The 25,551-nt window shown below is 40.2% G+C and overlaps 2 protein-coding genes across 2 annotated transcripts; one reads left to right on the top strand and one right to left on the bottom strand.

The window, feature by feature from the left end:
• The first annotated feature begins 9,956 nt into the window (after positions 1 to 9,956).
• si:dkey-243k1.3 (endonuclease domain-containing 1 protein-like) lies at positions 9,957 to 11,997 on the top strand. The gene is made up of 6 exons (XM_031741543.2): positions 9,957 to 10,086; positions 10,247 to 10,358; positions 10,468 to 10,568; positions 10,768 to 10,882; positions 11,034 to 11,190; positions 11,486 to 11,997. The coding sequence occupies exons 2-6, from the start codon at positions 10,281 to 10,283 to the stop codon at positions 11,875 to 11,877; spliced, it is 843 nt and encodes a 280-aa protein (XP_031597403.2). The 5' UTR covers positions 9,957 to 10,086; positions 10,247 to 10,280; the 3' UTR covers positions 11,878 to 11,997.
• A 3,271-nt stretch (positions 11,998 to 15,268) lies between these two features.
• Positions 15,269 to 24,137, bottom strand: LOC116321666 (TRPM8 channel-associated factor homolog). The gene is made up of 12 exons (XM_039622319.1): positions 24,010 to 24,137; positions 23,062 to 23,737; positions 21,576 to 21,792; positions 20,918 to 21,209; positions 20,289 to 20,590; positions 20,010 to 20,184; positions 19,651 to 19,745; positions 18,693 to 18,906; positions 17,594 to 17,830; positions 16,748 to 16,965; positions 16,497 to 16,610; positions 15,269 to 16,073 (listed from the first exon to the last, which is right to left on the bottom strand). Exons 2-12 carry the CDS (start codon positions 23,709 to 23,711, stop codon positions 15,831 to 15,833), a joined length of 2,757 nt encoding a protein of 918 aa, XP_039478253.1. The 5' UTR covers positions 23,712 to 23,737; positions 24,010 to 24,137; the 3' UTR covers positions 15,269 to 15,830.
• Between the last annotated feature and the right edge of the window lie 1,414 nt (positions 24,138 to 25,551).

Here is a 25,551-nt window from a genome sequence, read left to right as displayed (position 1 = left end):
AAAAAATTCAGACGTGTGCACACCAACAGTGTGTTTTTGTGTGTGTGCGCACACACACACACAGCCTAGAGCCCTCATCTTCTTATAAGGTTCATTACTCTGACCCCAGTCTCCCTTTCATATCTCTGAGGACGTTTGTGAGTGAGTGAGTGTGTGTGCTTGTGCATGTGCTTTCCAATATCCAATAGATTATCAGTATGTATAATTATTTAGGCCCAAAGAAAGTACAAGTGTGTTTTATATGTGTGTGTATTTGTGTGCCTGTGCGAGTATGTGCATACTGTATGAGTACTGTACTGAGTGTAACTATGTGTGTGTGTGTGTCTGTGTGTGTGTACATGTGTGCATGTGTGTATGCCTTCCCAGCCAATTACCACATCTCCCAGACAGACTGAGACTGCCTGGGCCTTGCCAGCCAATCGGAGAGGGGCTGCGCACTGCCGGGCTGGAGGTGGTTGCTATGGTAACCAGGAGGCCTGTTTGCATGGTGGCTGATGGAAGAGTGATGGATTACAGTAATGGGATGGAAGGAGAGAAGGAGGGAGGAAGATAGGGAGCTGGAGGAAGTGGAGGGAGGTAGAAGAGAAGGAGGAGGAGGTGAGAATGGGAGGAAGAGAGAGAGAAAATGGGGGAGGTGAGGAGGGAGGGAGGCAGACAGACTCATACATAAAGATATTGGTAATGTATGAATGCATCTGAAATGAAGCGACTTAAAAAGATGAAAAAGAATGAGAGAAAAATGATAAAGGGAGGGTGGTGGAGGAGTGGAGGGGGTGGTGGGGGGTTGGGAAAATTGGGTTGGGTGTGTGTGTGTGTGTGTGTGTGTGAGATTGAATTCATCTCTTTCCTTCTTCTGTCTGGGCTGAGACGTGTGTCTGGCCATCTGTCCTTGCAGCAGTCAGAGACGTAAGTGTGTGGAAAGATGCAGTCTCACCTTTTTGCCTCCTCAGCAGCACTGCAGTCAGTTCGTGCAGGAGCTACCTCTGTGCTTCCACATCCACCTGCACCAACTTAAAGTATGATATCAGGGGCCAACATGATGCAACTCCAACAAGTCGGATGGAATTGGAAAGTTGCACGTGTTCTGACAAGCGATAACAAATTTTTTGTTGCTTGTGCAAAAAGCTTGAGGTGGAAAAATCACAATGCGATTATAGGCATTTTATTTTTTGTTACAGAATTAAGTCTTGATGCCTTTTTGTGTCTTACTGTTATTACATCTCCTGTTTGGGACTGCATGGACTTCAGTGCTGCAAGTTTAAAGTAAAAATTGTCAACATAGCACTGATGTTCAAGATCTGAAGGTGACAAATACAGAAATATATACTTTAGGCTCTTTGTAATCATCTACAATGTAAATCCATTTAGTCTGACAAGAAGTCTGTCACATAAAGACGTGAAAATGTCACAATTCACAACTTTTCAGACTCATAACTTAACAAATAATACAAAATAAGCATCTTTTCTTTAGCAAATGTAGTTTTTTCTAGTTATGCTCAGTGTATGAATTTCATACAGATGGCACTGGCTCAAATTCCTATATTATGAAAAAAACAAAAATCCAGCTTCCGCTAATCAGTAATTTTATGGGATGGAATTATTCTGAACATCTACTGAGCGCGCCTTAAGTACTCGTCTTCCATCCTCTTCTGAGTGTGATGACCCCCTATTTGAGAATCACTGGACTAGACTACAGAGAGGTTAAACCCTTGTTAGGCCTATAATGAATAAACTACTCAAAACTTCTAACTGCAAAAAATAAAGAGATGTTTTGGAGGATTTGTGAGGATAATGCTGCACAGAAATTATTGCCCTGGATAAAGAGCTTGTTAAGAAAATCTGTCATTTTTGTTTTTTGCTGCCTTTTATTTTTTTTTTCTTCTAAGCTAATTTCTTTAAACAAGACTGTGTTTTTAAGCATTTCTCATTGGAGTCTCAAAAGTCACGAGGAGCTCAGTTTTAATGCGAACAGCTGAACTTATTAACAGTGTAACTGGTTAATCAGTGATGTGAAGATCAACATGAATAAAACCATATAATTTACTTAACTCATGAGGCGCTAACAGTGAAAATGTGTGCTCATTTCACCACCTTTGAAACAGTTATTATTTCTGTCTGATTTATACTCTCTCACACATACATTATTCCTGTCAAACCACACTCAGTTTCCTCTTATTTATAGAGAGCGTCTGAAGATCCTTTAGAGCCAAGGATTAGGCTAAATCTGCATCTGGGGAACCCAACTCCCTGTGATCTTTCCAAGCGACAAAGCACCATTCATGTCAATTAAAGATCCAGTCCACTAAAATTAACTTCTGGGCAAAATCAAAAACATAAAAGACACAACTAAAATCCGTCATGGCTGCAGTTTAATAGGTCCTCTTGTCTCTCAGAGTGTCATCTTTAATGATTATCGTCCACAGGCCTCACTTTGAAGATGTTTATGGCTTTGAAGCCGTCTATTGAGACAAATCTGTAATTTACTTGTTTGGGGCTGCTGATAAAACAGCTAATCAATAAGTGGATCAGCAGTTTGCAGAATGGGTATTTTCAAGGTGGGTAAACATTCGAATAATCTGAACAGTGTGCAAAAAAGGGGGGAAAAATACTTCAACTTGAAATCATAATTCAACACTGCAACCTAGAGGCAGAGCTAAGCAACAGCAGCCGTGCGGCAGTAAATCGAAAGAAACCGTAAAGCTTCACTACCTGTGAAACAGCCACTGTTCAGCCAGGCAACAAAAACAGAAAGCATCACTAATTTATCATCCACTCTTAAACAAAGAGAATAAAGAATAAAGGAATTATTAATATTAATAATAATAATTCTAATAATGACTCCAAAGGGCACACGTGTGCCATGTCTTAATGTTTTGTGTGTGGTTTATTAATTTAATTCGCTGCCGTCTGAATTTTCACGCTTTAATAATCAGCTAATTAAGCTTTATGAGTCAAATTCTTTGTTTTCTGTCCCTTTTTTGTCTTTAATAACTGAGTTTAACTGTGTTTTCTCATCTCTGATGTTTACACTATTTACATCTGAAATTAGATGGAAAGCCAAACAGGATGGATCATTAATTACTACATTCATTTGTTTCCCTTACTAATAAACCAATTACACTGAGCAAACGCAGTTATAACACTGCATACTGTCATGTACTGTCTTGCAGTCATGTTCAGTGAGATTGTTTATTGTGTTTGTAGCAGAGAAAGGAGAATGCATGAAGCCAACTCTTTATGTTATCCATGTGTTGTGTGTTTTCTTTGGCACCAATCAGCCCCTGTGGCTTTACTCCATAAAGCCATTGTCAATATTTCACCTTTTCTCCCTCAGGCAGCCACAGTCCGGCACCCATGAAATATTGTGAAATTAATATAATACAGTACCTCTGAAGGCTGGAGGACATTTATGCAAATACCCTACAAGGAGAACCTAACTAAGCCTAGGAGCGAGGCTGTGGCAGTTCTCTATATTACTGAGCAGAAACAAGTTTGTGAAAAGACTAGAATCATTCTTCAAAAACTCTGGTGCTGGTATTAAATATTTATGTATTTCCACCCCCTAACTTCTTCCCAGACATTTATTTGTTGCTTTTCTGTCGACTGCAGTATAACTGAGCATTTTATTATACTGCATACTGTTCTTATACATTTATATAAGTGGACAAACATCACTTTGAACTGAACATTACTGTAGTATTTCTCTTTAATGCTACTTTATGCTTCTATTCTGCCAAATGTTTAAAATACTATTGTTTTTACTGCAATTGACACCTTCAGATTGCAATACCATATGAAGATGACAGCTCATTTTCACCACTCAACTACATTGATGCGAATATAGATAGCCCACATGTAACAACACTTCCCCTTCCCACAAAAAAATGTAAATTCATCAGCTCAGTTCTATTTCAATGGATCAGCTGATTTCATTGCAAGCCCCTGATCTGATATATTGGACCCTATTCAAGCAGTTTAACTAGTCCACAATTGCTACAAATTTGCAAACTGCTTTGCAACCCACCTCCACCTCAGCTGCCTTTCATTCTGTGTCTGATGTAATTATCCCTCCCTCCCTCCATCCATCTTTTTCCATTTATCTGGGTCCGGGTCGTGGGGGCAGCAGCCTAACCAGTGAAGCCCAGACCTCCCTCTCCATGGCCGCCTCCTCCAGCGTGTCCTGGGCCTACCCTGAGGCCTCTTCCTGGTGGGACATGCCTGGAACACCTCACCCAGGAGGTGCCCTGGAAGAATCCTTGTCAGATGCCCGAACCACCTCAACTGGCTCCTTTCGATGTGGAGGAGCAGTGGCTCTACTCTGAGCCCCTCCTGGATGGCTGAACTCATTACCCTATTTCTAAGGGAGAAGCCAACCACCCTTCGGAGGAAGGTGGTGGTGTTTCTGCTGCTCTCTGTCTGTGGCTCTCCATGTATGCACATGGTATGGCAGCCTGTCCCAGAAAAGAGCAAAGGAAATAATGATGATAATCAGGTGGAAATAATCTCCATTTGACTTCAGTGATTCTGTATTACATGTTAACTAAACATGTAATACAGTTGTGTAAAAAAAAGTGTTTACCCCTTCCTGATTTTTTTGTATGCTTGTCACACTTAAATGTTTCAGATCATCAAACAAATTTAAATATTACACAAAGATGACACACGTTAACACAAAATGCAGTTTCTAAATGAACGTGTTTATTATTAACAGGAAAGAAATCCAAACCTACATGGTTCTGTGTAAAAAAGTTATTGTCCCTTCCTGTTTTAGCATAAATAAACTGTGGCGTATCACATCTTTGGAAAGCTGAGTTCAATTTCTCTAGCCACACGAAGGACCGATTACTCCACACCTATTCTCAATCAAGAAATTATTTAAATAGGACCTGCCTGACAAAGTGGACTAAACCAAAAGATCCTCGAAAGCCTCAAAAGACATCGTGCCACGATCCAAGGAAATTCAGGAACAATGAGAAAGTAATTGAGATCTGTCAGTCTGGAGAATGTTATAAACAGGGGTGCACATAAGTGGTCCGCAGGTGCGCATTCGCTGTCAACATAAAAGACGCGCACCAGATAAGAAGTTTCAACGCGCGTTTGCGTACATATAAAAGGCACTGTTTTTGTCTGCTAGAGTGGGATTTTCATGGCATATTCTGCACCAAATCTCTGTGCGTTCATCATTTGTTTGAAGCCAGCTCACCTCCTGCAACCACTTTTCCGAGAATACGCGCTTCTTTTGCGGTTCAGACTCCTTCTGACATTTCTTTGGAGGTGGAGGAACACCAAAGTAATTGCTTAAAGGAGCTTGCTTCTTCGACATCTTTAAGAGTTCTAAACAAATGTCTGTCCTCCTCCAGAAAATCTTAGGTACGCAAACGTGTGTTGCAACTTCTTATCTGGTGCGCGTCTTTTATTTTGACAGCAAATGTGCACCTGCGGACCACTTATGTGCACCCCTAGTTATAAAGCCACTTCTAAAGCTGTGGAACTCCAGCAAACAACACTGAGATCCATTATCTACAAATGGTGAAAACATGGAACTGTAGTGAACCTTCCCGGGAATGACCAACTGACAAAAATTACCCTAAGAGCGCAGCAACGACTCATCCAAGAGGTCACGAAAGACTCCAGAACAACATCCAAAGAACTGCAGGCCTCACTTGCCTCAGTTAAGGTCAGTGTCAATGACTCCAGCATAAGAAAGAGACTGGGCAAAAATGGCCTGCATGGCAGAGTTCCAAGACAAAAACCACTGCTGAGCAAAAGGAACATAAAGGCTGGTCTCAGTTTTGCAAGAAAACATTTTGATGATCTCCAAGACTTTTGGGAAAATACTCTGTGGACTGACGAGACAAAAGCTGAAATTTTTGGAAGGTGTGTGTGGAACATAGAACAGTAAAACATGGTGGTGGTAGTGCGAAGGTCTTGGGCTGTTTTGATGCCTCAGGACCTGGAAGACTTGCTGTGGTAAACAGAACCATGAATTCTGCTGTCTACCAAAACATCCAGAAGGAGAATATCCGGCCATCTGTGCGTGATGTCACAAAACGGCTGGAGGCTGAGTACCAAAATCAAACCCACGTGCAGAGAACCCAAAGCGGAGGCTGAGGAAAGGGTTTAACAAAGTTTTATTAACTGCACCAGGATGCTGGCACTTGACTTAAGGCTTGACACATGGGGCATGGGGGTCCTGGCTAGGTGAGAGGGATAAAGCAAGGGGACAAGTCCAAGAAAGCGATGGGAGCTGGCTGGTGATTAGGTACGCACTGGAAGAGAGGAGAGCAGTGTTAAAACGGTAGCCAATGAGGAGTTCTGGAGAGGGTGGAAGCTATGAAAATCTTCGTCTTACTGTGCAGGTGGGAGATGAAAGCGTTGAAAGAGAGGTGGTGCGGTCCGAGTGGGTTTGGTGGTGTGTGTCAGCTGTCCTGAGCGGTGAAGTTCCCGTGGCAGTGTAAGGACAGGAGGGCAGGCAGGTGAGGCAAGGAGATAATTCTGAAAGCAGGCAGGCTAACCAGATTTCCAGGATGAGTTGTTCAGTGTTATGGAATTCCCGGGAGCAACTAGAACACAAGATCGCAAGGTTAGTAAAGCACTTGGGAATCACTGACATGAAGCGTGAGGCCTGGTTACCAACATAGGGTTGTTGACGAACTGGCGAGGAAGCGGTGTCAGCAAGCAGCTTAAATCTCCAACCTAATTGCCTCAATCAGCTCCAGGTGAGGGAGGCTGTAGGCCCTGCCCATGGGTGGATACCAGGGAGGCCCAGACCTTCAGCGGAATTTTACAGCCACACACCCAGACCATGACACGTGACCTCAATCTGAAGGGCACTAGGGTTGTGCAGCATGACAATGATGCCAAAAACAGCAGCAAGTCCACCTCTGAATGGCTTAAGGAAAACAAAATGAAGACTTTGGAGTGGCCTAGTCAAAGTCCTGACCTGAACCCGATTGCGATTATGTGGCATGACTTTACAAAGGCGGTTCATGCTCAAAAACCCTCCATTTGTTTTAACTGAATTACAACAATTGTGCAAAAATGAGTGGAATATAAAATATACATATTTATAACAAGGGAAATTATATTAGTATTGAAAGTGTTGATGCATGCTCAATCATTCGGGTAAGGAAACTGCAGAAAGTTGATTCTGTTCCTTTGGACTTTGCATTTTCAGTGGGAGAAACATTTTATCACTCCTCTAAGGGACTTCTTCAGTCTCAGCTGGTTGCAAGTTTCACTAACCTTATAAACAGTGCATTTGCATAATGACAGAAACTTGCACCACTGACAAACACATTTATCTTGTGATATGCAAATTGTCATGACCATTTTTGATCAATGAGTACTCTTCACAGAGAGTTGGGGAATGGCTGCAATCACAGCATTGTAAGACAGTGAAAGCCTTGTAAGCCATTGCCTATCACTGAGTCACCAGCTCACTTTCATCATCATTAATATGCAAATTCATGCAAGTTCATGGCTACTGATCAATGGCCATGCGTACTTTTCACAGAAATGGGAAATGGCTGCAATCACAGTTGAAGTGTACTACAAACCAATGTATTTAAGGTTAACTTTTAAACATGTAACTCCAATCATCCATTGAAGCACAAATTAGGTGGCATTGGGTCACTGCAACACAGAGTGAACACACATACAGCAGGCAGAGAAGGAGAAGAACATCATATTAAAGAATCCCTGAATAAATGTGGTTATTCCAGCTGGGCATTTATCAAAGGCGGGAAGATGCCTAAAGAATTCTCCAGGTGAGAGAAGAAGGACAGTCGCTGCCTAAATGAAAAACACTGGTGATCCTTAATGTGTAACGAGTATAGGAACAGCAGGGACACATTTTTTCTCTGTTACTCCAAAACATGCTACACCAAACGTCGGTCCACCCAAGGATCAGGTCCCTATAAGGGACAAACAGAACAATATTGTGTCAAGTGCCAAAAGCACTCCTGTGATTACTGGGGAGAACAAAAAAACAATGAAAAACACAACGCAGAAGAGCTACCTTGTCAGGCCAGGTATGTACATCTACTGGGCAGTGGTAAGCTTTTTTCCTTTAGTACCTACTCACGTCAGCTCGGCACGGCTTGACATGGTTTTTTAGGGTTTTCCATTAGGTGATAGTACCAGTGTTGGTCAAGTTACTTGAAAATAGTAATTAGTTACTAATTACCAGTGTTGGTCAAGTTACTTGAAAAAAGTAATCAGTAACTAATCCCGTTACTTTACTGATTACTTATTTTCAAATGTAATTAATTACTTAGTTACTTAGTTACTTTTTAAAAACACTTTACAACCTGAATAGGTGATAAAGCGATAGCTCTTTCAGCCCAATTCTACTTTTTCTGCATAATCCATCATACAAAATGTAATCAAATGGAAACGTCTCTTTTTAAAACTTGTTTTATTAGTTTTAATCTTTTAACTTTATGCATCAAGCAAAAATTAAATTATATGCAACATTCTCTGACTGGAAGAAATTTGTTTAACATTTAAACCTATTTTCTGCACATTCCAGCACATAAAATAAAATATTTTTTTGTGTTTACACTCACTCTTTCAAATAGATGCAAGTAAAAAAAAAGCAAAAAATAAATCAAATCAAAGATTCAGCAGCAATAAGTTCTGTCGTCCTTAAGTCTATTTTCACCCGTTTAGCAGGAGTGGGGCAAGTGGAGGTTTGCCTGGTGCCACAGCAGTCATGTCAGTGGGGGGATCCGGGGGTTTCTCTGTGAATTTCACATTCCCGTGGCAGCGTGCTGGGTGCTTGCTCAGATTTGAAGTTTAATTTTTCGCTATAGAAAGAAATTTTCTTCCCATGCAGAGTGTATGCTAATTTTTTTGTCACTTTTTACGGAATCAAGCTCAAAGTAATGTCAGTACTTCCAAGCTTTAAACGCTGCATGGTCGTACTCTCTCCTGCACACCATATTATCCATTGTTGATCTACACACATCTGTTGCTGCCACGGATGTCGCATGCTCGTATGTCATTTTAATTGTAATAGTAATCTAGTTACTTTTTTGCAATTTTTGTAATCCCTTACTTTACTCGTTACTTGAAAAGAGTAATTAGTAATTAAAGAGTCAGCCGACACAGAAGAAGTCACTTTGATTAGTGATGAAATGTTTCTCCCACTCTGCTTCCAGATGAACAGTATCAACTTTCTGTGATGACCTCTTGGCCTTTTTGAGTAAATGGAACAAGTCAAAATGCAAACAAGTTGTTAGAGTAATCAGCTGAACTAAATATATTGGACATCTGTGAAGAGTCCATATGTGAGGCTTAACTGTAGCTCATGTTGTTATCGTGGGAAAATCAGCACATGAACAGATAGCGCTGTGTTACCCAACCAAGAACTGATTGTTGGAGAGTGTAAGTAAATCTGTCAAAACCACATGTTAATAATATTCCAGGAGGTGATCTGGAGTGTAAATAACTGCACTGGACGTAAGAGTGTTTTATGTTGTATGAGCCTATTAGTGGGGAAACAGTGTCTCGTCTACCAATCATTAAAAACATGCAGTTTTCTGCCTGACATGCAGTGAAATGTTCTTGTTTCCAAGGAATCAGACAGTAGCTAAAAATATTTACTGGATGTGATTCTTGATTTCATACAGTATTAGGCAAGAAATCAAATGCACAGCAGGGTTTAAAACAAGAAACAGGAAGTGTTTGTTTTGAAATACTTTGAGGTGAAAGTTTTCTAATCAAAATGTAATTTTGTCAGAATATATTTAGAGCATAAAACATATTTTGGAATACTATATTACTGCTGATATATTCTTTTTTTTTTCTTTTTTTTTTAAACAGAACACTGTACTCCCTTGTACTCAAGCAAGTGACTAAGATTTACTCACACTCTCACTATCATAGTGCTAATTTTAACATTTTCTACATCATGTAGTCAGCCGCACCCGCTCTTTGGTAAGTAGATTCTGGTTCATTCCACACAAATATCATGTGCCCAGATAAAACTGGACAAACAGAGTGAAAGGTGGTGGTGAGAAGTCACATATAAAAGCCAGTTTCTTCAGGGCGAACTGTGACAGCAGACAGGTGCACCAGCAGGTGAGTGGAAACACACAAACATCAACACAGATGGTCCAAAGAAGCAATTAGCTTATTTGCACCATCTACGTGATGGCCTGAGCTATATATACATGACAGCATATATTTTGTAACGTAGCGCCTTGTTGACTAAAGTGTTACTGCTTCGTGTTTTATTCAGGTCGATAATTCCATCACCACACTTCTGATCCAGAATGCAAACGTTCGTAACTTTGTGTGCTCTTCTCCCGCTCCTCTGTTTTGTCCATGCAGATGTTGTGGAAAGTTTTGAGGTTTGTTTGTTTTCTTTTCCAGATTATCAGAAGAATTAAATATGTGTCTTGTCAAATAGCTTCACTTCTGTTACTATTAATTATTATCTATTTTATCATTTTGCCCCAGGATGCGCCAGAATGCATGAAGTACTTTTATAAAGAAAAGGTGCCTGAGTTGGGAGCTTCTACGCCTGGTGCTGCCCGCCTCTGTCAGCGCTTTGTCAACAGGTAGTAAACTGGCAGAAAGAATACTTTAAAACTGAATCACACAGCATACACAGCATTGTCATGTGTACTCAGATTACTGCTTTTCTATGGTATCTTTGAAAATCCAACTGCTGCCTATTACTTTTAGAACAAATATTTTCTTTGTTCTTTATTTACCATAGTAACACTTCTGATCTATTCCTAATATTTGCACCATCAGGTACCACTTTGCCACACTGTATGACACCATCCATCGCATTGCTGTCTACTCTGCCTATCAATTCCAGCCCAGTAATGGAGGCGGCAGGGAGAACAGGTGGTTTGTGGAGCCACAGGTTTGTCCCACACGAGCTTATTTTGCATCTATTCATGGCAGACAGAAAGTATGAAGAATGCAGAGTCATAAAATTTACATTAATTGTTCTTTTAGACAATTTTAGATTGTAAGGAATTAATATTTTTTTGTCTTGTTTCCATCCATCTTAGCTGGTAGATCGGTCTTGGCAGGGAGAGATGAAAGATGGATACTGGCTGGGGCAGGATAACCCTGGTGTCTACCTTGGAGAGAGACAAGCTCTGAATGAGGACTTCACATATTCAGGCTTCGACCGTGGTCATCTCAACCCCAACGGACACCATGCAGGTAGTTGAGGACAGATTGTGTGTTTTTCAGGAGGGTAGACAGTAGATGGCAGTACAGGACTGGGGAGTTGTTTTTGGCTGCAGCAGCTGAGGATAGATAGACTTAACTAACGAGCAGCTTCTCCAGCCTTACGTTTCAATGTTTTCTGCTCAACATGCTCGTAATTTATAATTTTCTAGAACATCTTAATTGCTGAATGAAAATGACTAACCCACTTCTTGACTCATCGAGGTTCTCACCTTTTCTTTGAACAGAAAAACTTTAAGCTTGTCCTTCTTTTCCTTCTCTCCTGCAGTCCCTAGCCGCAACGCCACTTTTACCCTGACCAATGTGGTTCCTCAGAACCCCAAGCTGAACCAGAATGCCTGGAGGATCCACGAGTCCCAGCTCACCGAGCTTTTTCTGGAGAAGTGCCCTAAGGCCTACGTGCTGGTCGGTGCCATTCCTTCTGCAGACAGCTGGATTGTTAAAAACAATGTTAAGCGTGTCAACATCCCAGACTACCTGTGGAATGCCTACTGCTGTGTGGACAACAACAACAGACCCATTCAGAGCGGCGCTGCCAGAGCAAGAAACACAGAGGACAACTTGGTGGAGCAGCTCTCTCTGGATGAACTGGAAACATTCTTGCAGCAGTTCACTGCACAGCCAGTGGGAGAGTTGTTTTACAACAATTGCAGAGCATAAAAGCAATGATGACACTAAATATAAGTATCTTTTAATTTTACATTGTTGTTTTACAGCTTTTAAACCAATGAATCCCTTACTATTAAATATTAAATAAATGAATAAAAATGAGAAGCACAAGGATAATGTGGTTATTTATTAGTAATTGTGTCGCAAAGGAAGGCGAGAAGGTTGTGCAGTCTACAGTACTGTAATGTACACACTCGGCCCAAGCGAGAGCCCGTGGTGAAGACAGAGCAACAACAGCAGTCTTAAACCTGTAATTAAACTGTAAATGCTGTCATACAGTGAATAACCTGGAAATTGGTGATTAAACTGACTCTCAGGAGGTGTTATATTAGCTACACTTTAAGCTGACATAATAAAATGTTACATATAAACCTACAGCTTAGACTCGCAAAGTAAAGTTTAGATTGACAACCATTATGAGAAAGGCCAGGGATAGCTTAACATTTTTTACTTAAAGACATTTAAAACGCTTCTTCAGCGCACAGCAGCAGCTGAGGATAGATAGACTTAAATAACAAGCAGCATCTCCAGCCTTATGTTTCAATGTTTTTTTCTAGACATGCTTGTAATTAATAATTTTCTGACTAAGCCACTTCTAGACTCATCGAGGCTCTCACCTTTTATTTGGACTGAGAAACTAATCTTGTCCCTCTTTTACTTCTTACCTGCAGTCCCTAGCTTCAACGGCACCCAGACCAATGTGGTTCCTCAGAATCCCAAGCTGAACCAGAATGCCTGGAGGATCCACGAGTCCCAGCTCACTGAGCTTCATGTGGCTTTAGGACCACCCACATGTTCCAATACTGAGTTTCCAGTTTCAGTCAGGTCAGGGATGACCCTCTGTTTGGGAGACTGCACTCATTTAAAAAAAAGAAAAAATTATGACAAAAAAGAAGAGGAAATAATGATACAATCACAGACTTATGAGTGATTCAAACTGCCTGAGCCCAGCTGAGGCTCAGCACCTCTTCATATACATACTGTTAGGTACATATGTTTTTCAACACTGACAGAAGTTGTTTTTTTGTTTTTTTTTACCTGTTTACTGAAACATATGCCAATTATAGTTATATAATGGTCATGGACATGATATGTAGACTCTCAGGTTCCACATTCAAATTGGATGAAGTGCTTAAGTGTTTTAGCTCCTTAACATGTGCCACCCTATTTTTGAAGGGAACAATAGTTGAACAATTGACTCAAATGCAGGTGTGGGCAGTTCCTTCATTATGTCATTATCAGTGAAGCAGACAAAAGGCCTGTAGCTGATTTTAAGTGTGGTGCTTGCATTTGGAAGAGTTTACTGTGAACAGACAACATGCAGTCAAAGGAGCTCTCCATGCAGAAAAACAAGCCATCCTTAAGTTGCAAAGAAAAGCCAGCACAGTTTAGGAAAAAGATTCTTTGGACAGATGAAATCAAGATTATCATCTACCAGAAGGATGGCAGAGGCAGTGTGATGGCTCGGTCATGACTGGCTGCCAGTGGGACTGGGACACTAGTGTTTATTGATGTGACACAGGACTGAAGCAGCCGAATGAAGTCTGAGGTGTTCAGAGACATATGTCTGCTCAGCTAAATGCAGTCAAATTGATTGGGTGCTGTTTTACTATATAGATGGACAATGACAAAAACATGCATTCAAAGGAAGTCAGGAGTTTAATAAATCAAAGCCACTGCAGTAAAGGCCTTACAGAGCATTAAAAAGGAGGAAACCCAGCATCTGGTGATGTCCATGAGTTCAAGACTTCAGGCTGTCATTGCCAGCAAAGCATTTTCAACCAAGTATTAGAAATGAACATTTTATTTTCAGTTCTTTAACTTGTCCAATTACTTTTGAGCCCCTGAAATGAAGGGATTGTGTTTGTTATGCAATCTTTTTGTTCAACCCACTTAATTAACATATTGAAAGTCTGCACTTCAACTGCATCTGAGTTCTTTCATTTAAAATTTATTGCTGCTATAGAGGTTGAACATGGGGTACCAGTGAGTAGTTTTGCAAAGAAATTGATCCTGCTAAGACAAGAATGTGGCAATTTAGATAGTTGATCAATGAGCATATGTTGTGACTGTATCATATCCACAAGCTAGCGATGTCAAAGGAAGGCAAGAGTATGTTGATGTGGGCGTGGAAGGAAATAAATGCATATAAAGTAGTAAGTGCTGGGAGCAAGGCTGTGAATGATGGCTTCTTCATCATAATTATGTGTGACAAGGAAAACACACTGCCTGTTTTGCAGGAAGGTGTATATAGTAAAAAAAAACAAAAAACAGACTTAATTATGCAACTATTGTTTATTGTGTGCATCAGTTCTTAATTAAGAGGCAAAAAAAATGAGTCCAGTTTTGTCCCATAGCGGTTGACAAGTTCAAAGTTCAGTGAAAGTATTACATGGTTATTACAGAGTGATAATTATGGGTTACAGAATTTTACAGACTTACTGAAATGCTACTTGCTGCCAGTGTTGGTCAAGTTACTTGAAAAAAGTAATCAGTAACTAATTACTGATTACTTTCCCCCAAAAGTAATCCTGTTACTTTACTGATTACTTATTTTCAAAAGTAATTAATTACTTAGTTACTTAGTTACTTTTTAAAAACACGATTTACAACCTGAATAGGTGATAAAGCGATAGATCTTTCAGCCCAATTCTACTTTTTTTGCATAATCCATCATATAAAATGTAATCAAATGAAAAAGTCTCTTTTTAAAACTTGTTTTATTAGTTTTAATCTTTTAACTTTATGCATCAAGCAAACATTAAATTATATGCAACATTCTCTGACTGGAAGAAATTTGTTTAACATTTAAACCTATTTTCTGCACATTCCAGCTCATAAAATAAAATATTTTTTGTGTTTACACTCACTCTTTCAAATAGATGCAAGTAAAACACAGCAGAAAATAAATAAAATCAAAGACTAGCGGTCCCGTTGCTCTATTTTCACCTGTAAAGCAGGAGTGGGGCAGGCGGAGGTTTACCCTGGTGCAGGTGTGCTGCAGCGGTCAGTTGAAGAATCTGCGAGTTTCTCTGTGAATTTCCCATTACAGTCGTAGCGCACTCGGCGCTTGCTTGGAAGTTTAGGGGGTTTTTTTGCTGTAAAAAGAAGTTTTCTTCCCACGCACAATGGACGCTAATGTTTCTGTCACTTTTTATGGAATCAAACTCAAAATAAGGTCAGTACTTCCACGCTTTAACCGCTGCACGCTCATACTCTCTCCCGCACTCGATATATTATCAATTGTTGATCTGCAGACAGCTGTTGTCACGAACGTCGCACTCGCTTACGTCACTGTCATGAGACATTCTCGCAAAAAAGTCACGGTTTTAGTAACGCAGTAACGCAGCGTGCTTATGGGAAAGTAACGGTAATCTAATTACCGTTTTTGCAATAGTAATCCCTTACTTTACTTGTTACTTGAAAAAAGTAATCGGATTACAGTAACGCGTTACAAGTAACGCATTACTGCCCATCTCTGCTTGCTGCATTTAAAACATGATTACTGATTAAACCAAAAAGCAACAGCATAACCACAACTCACAATCCAGCTGCCATCTGTGTGTATGCTAAATAATTACCTTCTTATAATTCACAGAGCTAAGCCGTTTTGACATTATGGCAACAGATCTTCACTTTGAGGAACAGCAATAATAATATTTAGCTCCTCTACACTGCAACCCAACTTACAGTTCTTCACCCCCTGTCTTACAATCACAGATATAAAAATTAGCACAGAGGACATGTTAATGTCCAAGTTGACTCAAAGAAATCTAGTTAAATTGGAGGGATACTAATTTGGAGCAAATGATCAGTGCAAATACTGTGAAAAAAGCTGCAACGTTCCTCAGCATGCAATAAATGTTATAAAAAGATTCATATAAAACGTTTAATGAACTAAAGTTTCACTGGTTACTTTTCTTTATTCCACAGTCGTGTTTAGATCATTTGTACTGGGTCATGGGGTGATCATTCCAGGGAGGCAGCTTGGACAGTTTCCTCTCAGTGGCTGTTTCGATGGGCCAGCCCCAGGCCTTGAAGAAGCCAGTCAGGTTCATCCCCACAGTCTGGGAGAAAGTCTCAGCATACAGGTTCATCTTTGTGTCATTGTCCTCAGGAAAGTCTCTCATGTGGTGGTACGCAGCAAACACCTTCTTAAAGGCATCCCAGCCAAACTTTTCCTGGAGCTACAGAGAAGGTAGATATGACAACAACTCAAACTATTTGCTGTCTTTTATGTTAGGAGCAATAATCTCTTGACCAAAGCATCACAATCTGTTACCATTTAATGTTAGCTTCACTGTAAGTGTACAAGTCTACATGGAATTGTCACCTATATGGGACACCCAAATCAAACTCTTTTAATAGAAGGCAAAGTGCATGTAAGAGATTTGATTTGATTTGAAAGGTATCATCTTGTAGTTTCTGACACTATCCTAGTTTAGCATGTGGCTAAAATACAACTTGAACCTAACTCTACCCCTAAGTGATTGGTGACTTGGTCGATTTTAAGTGTGACTGGATCAAATGGAGTTAGAGTCTTTCAGTCTTATTCATATCGTGTGTTTTCTTCACTGTGGACAAAGCAAAATTTCTCTATAATTTCTCACCTGCAGATATGTTTCCAGGGCAACCCACACACTCCAGTCACTGAGTTTCCTTCCTCCCTTGATGTACTCCTCTACTCGAGTCTTTCGGTTTGCTAAAGTCAAATCACCATGAGCCTGCACCAAAGAACATGGAATGAGATAGTTGCTAAATCATGTGATCACAGAAAACTCAGTCACGAGTTTTCTGATGACGATTGATGTAAAACAAATAAGTTTTAAAATGAGTTTTAAAGACACTTGATTTACTCTACCTGTGCTCTGTTGAGACCCAGCACCTCTTCATGCACATACACTGACCACAGGTTGCACGTACACTCTGTGGTGTGTGGTCGGAACTCCCAGCAACTTCTCTGTTGGTTGTGTCCCAGCTCATGGATGGGACCCCACACTTGTTCACCTTTTTTAACACCAACTACTTCAGCAGCTGAAGCATGGTGTGCCATGATAGGATAACCTGAATGCATCCAGCCTTAAAAGAAGAAAAGTAAATGTAACGTTGCAGTATATTAATAATTGTTGCAAGATTATATTGCAAATACTTTATGAGAAGAAAGCTGTAAAGTGTGAAGGAGAGAAATGAACCAGAATGATTTAAACAAAAGCCTTATATTACCACATGTTGTTCTAAATTCCTACAAGTTAGTTATTAACAAAAGAAGGGGCAACGCCACTGGCCACCCTCCTGAACTATTTCGAAGAGGTTAAAGGCCGCCCTCCTGAACTCTTTAGCTCTGGTGAGCGGGTTCAATAATTCAGTCCAGCTTAGTTCAGTCTTCCATGTTCAGTTCATCTAGCCTGTAAATATATATATATTAAAAACTAGATTCCCTATTCGGCATGTCGGCGGTCTTAATGCTTCAAGCTGTTCCAGAGGCCCTGGAGCTTACTACACTACATTACATTACGATTAGCACAGGGACCACTGTTGCCTTCACCCACCACATCTTCTCCAGCTCCTCTCTCAGCCCTTGGTATTTTCTTGAGCTTCTTGTGTTCCTTCTTCCTGATGTTGCATTCATTTGGTATAGATTGGTCTATCATGACAGCCTTCTTGCTCTGCTTATTGGTGATGGCTAACTGGTGTAAAGTGCACTTACCAGCAGAAATCTGCACATCTGTCACAAAGCGCTCCTTGCGGGGAAATTTGTGTGGTTTGACAGCCAGATCTGCAATGGCCCTCATGATTTCATCCCAGAGAGCGGCCACCTTGTCTGGGTGCTCCAGACCCCGAACAGCATCTGATGGTACGGTGAGGACAATGTTTTCAAACTCCAACTCTGCCCAGGGCCCAGGAGCCGTGCGCAGCAACGACCACTCAGCTGCAGTTGTTACACCTGAAAAGAATAAAGAGAGGAGTGGATCTATTAAAATGCTTTGAATCATTGCATATTAAAAACATATATAAAATGTTCTATTCAAAGTACAAACTTGTGTGACAGTTCCAAGAAAAATCCAGCTTGTTCTTAAACAAAACTGTGGAACAATCTGCCTTTAGAGATTAGATAGGCCTCTTCTCTGCCTGTTTTTAAATCACTTCTGAAAACCCTTTGACACCCTGTGAGATTTTAGTGAGATGAGGGCATCTGACCCTGCTTATATCTATCTATCTATCTATCTATCTATCTATCTATCTATCTATCTATCTATCTATCTATCTATATATATATATATATATATATATATATATATATATATTTTTGTTCTTAACTTAATTACTGTACAGTCCTTTGGTCCTGTGCTGGCTGTTTTAAAGTGATTTATAAATAAAGTTGGATTGGATTACAAAGTAAAGAATCTGTTATTTACATAATTTCTTAAAGGCTTGTAACACAGGCGGATAAAAAAAAAAACTCCAGATGCACCTCATATGAATAAATTCTTTAAATAAATAAATTTTGCTTTATCTAATTCACATATGCATTTCATTCGCATCTTTAAACAGCCTTTGGTGTAAAACGCTGATAGTGCACACAAGGCCTCTGAATAATTTAGCAAACTTTGTGCAGTCTTTTAGGAGAGGGTTTTACTTTACTGAAAATATATTGAGCTCAAATTAATTCACCTGTGTTGTCCAATGAAAACACTGTATGTTCAATCAGAATGAAGGTGATCCAAGTAAGACTAAGACTCACCAGATATCTTCCATTAACTCCACTGACACAAAGTACACAGCACTGTTATAAACCACAGACTCACCAGACTTGTAATATGGAGCAGTTACAGCTTTCTGCACTGTGATCTCCAACCCTTTCACTTGTGTGTTGGGTGGAGCCACCAGATAGATGAGTCCGCCCCACAGGTTGGACACATGCATCATGTCTGAAGTAACAGGAAACTGCTCATGAACACGTGGTGCTCTCTTCAGCTCATCCTTGTCATGTAGGTCATCAGTTTGACAGCCTATCTGAATCTGTAGATAAAATGGAAAATATATTGAATATCAGAGTTTTGATAAAACAGATACATTTCAGTTCATTTTTTTTAAAATATAGCATCAAATTAAAACACCAGTGGCCTTTGCAAACAGCCCCATTTCTGAACACAGAGACACCTGTGCATTCAGGAATGATTTACAAAGCAGTTTACAGATGTCATGATCAAATTTTCTTTCTTGTAGTGTGCTATTAAAAAGCATGGACAGGTCTAACACTGTTACTATAGATGACGGGGGCATGTTATTGGATTGAGTTGAACTAATACAGGCAGGGAACAGAGGGCACAGTTCTGTGTGAGACTTTCTATTGGCTGAAGGGCTGATGCTGAAACAGATGTTCAGAGATGTGACTGAATTTCTTCTGTCAGTATCGTGAGACAGGTTTCAAGGGAGTGACTGGGCTGTAACTCTACAGTTCTGCGCCACCATTGGCCCCACAGTCGGGCCGCTTGTGTTTTGGACTCCTGTTCCTTGTTTTTTGATTTTGGAATCTTTTTTTGTTTTGTTTTGTTTTGCATTTTGATTCCTCCAATCCTGCCCGCTTCATACAGCTCATCAAAAAGCAATATCAAATCATAACGTTTTGGTCTCAATAGCTACTTTGCAGATGTAAAGGGATGTTTATTGCTATTTTTCTTTTCTTTGTATAAATGAACCAGGTGTGATATAGTGTTTCTAAGTGAACTTAACACTATTAGTGGATGATTTTGTGCGCTTCACCTTCCAGTTTTTGTTGACAGTCTCAGCTGGCATGACCATGTAGGTACTCATACCAGGAGAGAGGTAGAGACCAGTGCTGATCCACTCTTCCCCATCTAACTTACAGACACACACACACACACACACACACACACACACACACACACACACACACACACACACACACACACACACACACACACACAATGCAGTCAAATATCAGTCAAAATTCTCCAAACTTTGTTGATTTAATTTACTATTGAGTCCAAATTGAATATGTTAATGAAACAATGAGTATTGTGAAACAACTGTGAGCAGGTTGCAGTCATATATTGATATATTCACAGTTGACATATTTGTCCACAAACATGAAATCTGACCTGCTGTGTTAACATCGATCTTGAGCCTGTGGTTATAGACGTCTGGCATCAGTGGCTTTTCCTTGATGAGGTAGGGCAGGAGGGCCTCAGGATTTAGGCAAAACTCGTATACAGGTGATTCCACACTGAGGAGTAGATGGTCTTTTGGTGTCTTTGCAGGGCAGCTGTCACTCACCTTGAAAGAAGAAGGCATTAGTGTAACATCTTAGTGGTTAACAGCTGCCATACAGTGATCAGTGGCACTAGTCTGTGTTGTTCAAATGTTTTTTCTGTACTCACCTGTGCCAGGTCTGACCTCTTTAACATGTCAGTGAGTGCAGCCAACACTTGAGTGTAACAGAAGCAGCCATGTGCCTTTGTGTGCAAGTAAGCATCACAGTCGCTGCCCAGCTTTTTCAGACATCCCTCCTCATGCTTGCTAAGTTCTACACCTGTAGTCACATGGGCAGCGAAGCGGTGTAGAAGGTGGCGGAAGTGGTAAGTATCTTTAATCGGCCAGCTGGGTACAAGAGCTTTGTATGTTCCTGCACTGATTGTTGCTCCTAACAGGCTCAATCCCATTTGGTTCAGGATTTTGTTCCCTGAAAGAAATTAAAACAAGTGTGACTTAATTTACTGAGTTGTATTGTTGGAAATGTCGTGACTTTGTTTTACACTCATCAGGAGGTTGGATATTTGATCCCTAAATCCTTCAATCGAAGTGTCTTTCGATAAGATACTACACCATTGTGAATCTCTTAGCACAATAAATACAACAGGTTTTAGGATTTAGTATGGTTGATTAGACAAAGAGAGCTCTATATCAATGCAGTGCATTGATGGTTTTATGTTTTTTTAGGTGGAAAATAAGAACACTACCAGTATTTCTGCTCTGCATATTGTGAAACCCTTGTTGTGCATTTTCATACCTGAGAAATCTGTAAATGCATTTTGCCCAGCATGTGTCTGCGCCCAGTACCAGGCATGTCCTCCAATCAGCAGGCCTCCTCCCTCTGCCACAAAGTTTTTGATTTCCTCCAAATGCTCAGTGATATACGCTGTACACACAAACACACTGAGGTCTGTCCTGAAGTTTGTCTGCTCACACTTCAGCCCTGACGTGCTGAGAACTTTGAGTGCAGGATCCACCATGACACCAACAACCCCTCTGCGCCCTTCATCCAACCAGTGAATGGCGTTTTGCCAAAATGGAGCCATGCTCTAAAAGAATAGAAGGAAAACAGGAAGAAGGGCAGTTATGTGTATGTGTGATATATAAAACATTTGTCAGAACAGCACGCATTTCACCCTATCCCAGCTACCATAGGGCAAGAAGCAAAGGACAGATCGCCAGTCTGTCAGAGGGCTAACACAAACAGAGAGACAACCATTCGCACTCAGATTCACACCCACATTCACACCTATGGGCAATTTTAATTTAACAATGAACCTGACCCCACTAACTGTGGACTGTGGGAGGAAGCCAGAGTACCCAGAAAGAACCCACACAAACCCTGGGAGAAAATGCAAACTCCACACAGAAATCTGGAATTTTAACTTTTAAAAAGTTAAATTTGAATACTCTACCTCGACTGCTAGATATGCTTCATGTGTAACCACAATGACCCGTCCTCGCCCATAGTAGGCTCCTGCCAGGAATGGACGTCCATCTTCTGTAGTCCCGATGGGAAAGGCTAGCGGTCCGTGGACTAGAACCTCAGAAAATACACAATCAGACGGGAGGTTGAACTCTGAAACCCCCTGGAGTAATAACTCCAAGTCATCCTTGAAGTCCTTTCCTGTCCTGTAATTGAAAGGTGGAATAGGAATATGAAAAAGACATCAAAAATTAGAGATACAGTGTACAGAAGTAAATTCAGAATAACTGGATGAATTTCTTTTTACTAAAATTGTGTTGTTTCAAACAAAATGCCTGTTTGTCATTATGAAATTTGAGTGTAAATTGTATCATCTTAATGTGTTTTACTATCAATACCCTGTAAATATGTAGTCATGTTGTAAAATTACTATTTTAAATTTTACAAATATGTTCTTGTAAAATGATTTATTATATGTAAATTAGCATAAAAAAATCACTTTAGTAATAATGTTTCAAATAATAAAGAAAATATATTTTTGGGTTAAAAGTTATTTTGATTTGTTTATTATTTTCACAGCACTTTGGTCAGCTGTTATGTTGTTTTAAAGTGATTTAAAAATAAAGTGAAAGTTATTATATAGAAAGTGGAACTTTTGTAAAGGTGCAGTAAAACAGGACTACGGTGGACTCTCGATATAACGTGGTTCCTTTCGCGGCCTCGCTGTGTTGCGGATTTTTTTTTGTGCAATTTCGCATGCTTTCTTAAAATATATATATATATATTTTTTTTTTACAGTGCATTGTGTTCTGCGTCCTGATTGGCCGTAGACCACTGTCAATCAATCTCATGCAGTGTCTCCTCTACAGTACAGAATGTGTTCAGCTTGTCTTCGATTGTTAGCATGTGACGCTAAAGTATGTTTGTACGTTTTCTCCCCAACAAACACAACAATGTTAACGAAACGTTTTGCACCGTCAAAGGCACCTGCGGTAGCACCCAGAAGGCAGAGGAAGGTGCCAACCATAGACATGCTAAAGGAAGGTAGAAGTTACTGTATATTTCGGATTATAAGGTGCATTAAGCAAAACAAAACAGCCAGATAGGTCGAACTTTTCTCAACTTAGTTCTGTACCATTGATTCATTAATGTTGAATTCTCTGGCAGCTGCTCTATTCCCATGTTCTGGACCTGAAAACAGGGTTTGATCTTTGGTTTCATTCTATAATACTAGATTTATTTTCTACGAAGGTTTGAACATTGAGAGTGTTAAAATAAGAGAGAAAAGTGTGAAAATGTTCATGCCTGTCTGAAAAGTGTATAAAGTGTGTAGTGAGGGGTTTTACAGCCTTAAAACATCTATAAAAATTGTAAAAACTAAAGTTGGCTACTTCGCGGATTTCACCTATCGCAGGGTCATTTTTAGAACGTAACTCCCGCAGTAAAGGAGGGCCCACTATATAGCATATACTCACGCTAACGACATCCAGGAGGACGGGATCTGAGGGTAGACAGGCAGGTTCTCCACCTCACCATAACGCTCAGTGAAGTAGATCCCTGCCACTCCTGACACTTTATTCCCATCAAACTGATGCAGTGTGTTCTCTTTGGGGTGAGTTGCAGCCCAATGCCACGCCTGCCCAGCTATCAGCACCCCTCCTCCAGCTTTCAGAAACGCTACCAGCTCTGTTGGGTCTGAGCCCACGCTGTAGGCATCGGTCACATAAACACCAACTCCCAGTTTGTCACTGAAAGCTTCCACAACTTCTACTTGGAAGCTGGATTTTTGGAGGTTATCAGCAACTGCACTGACTTTTCTCTGCACCCCTACAGAGAGGTTATCAGATCCATCACCTCTCAGCCAGGTCACAGCATTTTCTACCAGAGCAGGAAAGGCTGTCAAGTAGCCCTCATGACCCAGGACCACAATCCTTCCACTGCCGTACAGAGAGGCAGCCATCAGCACCTGACCTCGGCTGTTCATTGCTAAAGGAAAGGCATGGTCTCCGATCAGCACCAGGTCACAGGGAACACAGGGTCCGTGTAGGTCCAGCTCCTTCAGGCCTCTCATCAGGGAGGTGTAGGCTTCTTCATGTTGGTTTTTGAATGATTGGTTAGATGACATAGTGTAGAGGATTTATACTCTGTAGACTGATGAAGAAGATGGACGTTAGGATGCAGAAAGAGGAAGTTGTTAACACATCAGGTTTAATAGTTTTTCTTGCCAAGAAAAACTATGCCAAGTTGAGTTGATGGAATAAAAACACACAGTAAACATAACATTTGAACTGTTACTAGTGTGTTACAAGTCAATACTCAGCAAACTGTCAAACTGTAGCTGGTGAAAAAATAAAAGGCTGTTCTCCACTGATGTCATTACAACCAAATACAACTTAAAAACACAAAGCATTTTTTTCTCTTACCTGGAAGTTTTCTTTCTGTGGTATTAGACTGTAGCACAACAGTTTTAAAGACGAACACGCTCCACGTGACAGGAGAGGAGAAAGAATAAAAATGAGTGCAGAGAATGGAGCTGCTTATATGAGATGTGATAAGGAGGAAAAAGCAAGGGGAGGAACCACTGATGAGAGACAGCTCCTTTTATGACCACAGAGGCAAAATGTGACGTTTCCTCTATAAATTTGCAGAAATCATTGATTTTTGAAATGTATTTCCACTGAAATAATGAAGAAATGAAATGTGTTACAGCTACTTCAGGGTTAGCAGGAAAGGAGAAGTCACAGAAATTATGATTTTGTTGAAGAAAGTCTTCCAAGAAGCAGGTGAAGAAGGGGAATTTTGCAGTATGAGCCTAGTAACTGACCAAGAGTTCAGTTTCTGGAAAAATATAAAGCTGCAAATGTGCAATGAAAACAGTAAAAGTACCTCATTTTTCAAATCCATGTAGATGTCTAAATGTCCTAAATTATACTCCAACATTCCAACTTATGTCTGCCTTCTTTCTTTAAGGCCAGCATCCAACTTTAGATGAGAAGGTAAAGAGTGTGGCCAGAAACTTTATTACACTCATCCACCAAAATTTTGATGGAGGCAGTTCCCAGTTCTTCACACAGAGCAAAGACAATCTTTAATTCATCATATAAACATCATTATCATTTCAAATCCACGTTAGCTTAAGTTTTCATATAGTCAAACCACAATTTCCCAAACACGCACACACTACTGTTCAATTTTCCATGGAAGACTGTATTTTATGTCATTTAAAACAGCAGTCCAGATGTTTCAAAAATATAACACAACCAAAGCAAGTTAAGACAAAGTCCTACTGGCTTGGAGCTTTTTCACAGAAACAACAAGTACTACCTCTTCAGGCTCAGGTGTTCAGATTGTCACTACAACCTGTGTATTTCCTTGTAAGCACCACAGTTACAACATTAAAAACAGATTGAGTTATTGTTGTGTGTGAGTCTGTGTGAATGTAATAAAGATCTCTCCTCACAGAGGACACTATCCCCTGAATTAGGTTAATGTTCAAATTATCTGATGTTTCTTCCTCCATACCATGAGGTGCATTTTCCTGTACAATTTATACAACAGCAAGTCTTTGACTATTTGAAAATCAAAAGCTAAGATGTATTCTGTACTACCCATTATCTCTGTGTTATGAGACATAAATGCATCTAGCAAAAGCTTAATTGACATATTTTACTGTTGTTGAAAACATAAATGAAATGAACACAAAACTACACATGCAGAAGGACAGAAACATAAACATACAGTTTAGGGATGTTACTGGGGTGTGATTAGGTAGAGGATCAATAGGGAGTCTATGACCCTCTTGGGGAAACTCCAATAGGGCTTAAAGCAGTCCTACAGGTTTGTTTAATATGTGCATTGAAGGACATATCCTGGTCCTAAGATGTCAAGATGACTCCAAAATTTCTCACACACAAATTTTCTCACAAATTTCTGATTCGATACCATATTTCTGATTTTAAGGGCAT

The sequence above is a fragment of the Oreochromis aureus genome, linkage group 14, assembly GCF_013358895.1.
Source record: "Oreochromis aureus strain Israel breed Guangdong linkage group 14, ZZ_aureus, whole genome shotgun sequence".
NCBI lineage: Eukaryota > Metazoa > Chordata > Actinopteri > Cichliformes > Cichlidae > Oreochromis > Oreochromis aureus.
The sequence above is the reverse complement of the archived record's forward strand: the minus strand, read 5'-3'. Positions and strand labels throughout refer to the sequence as shown.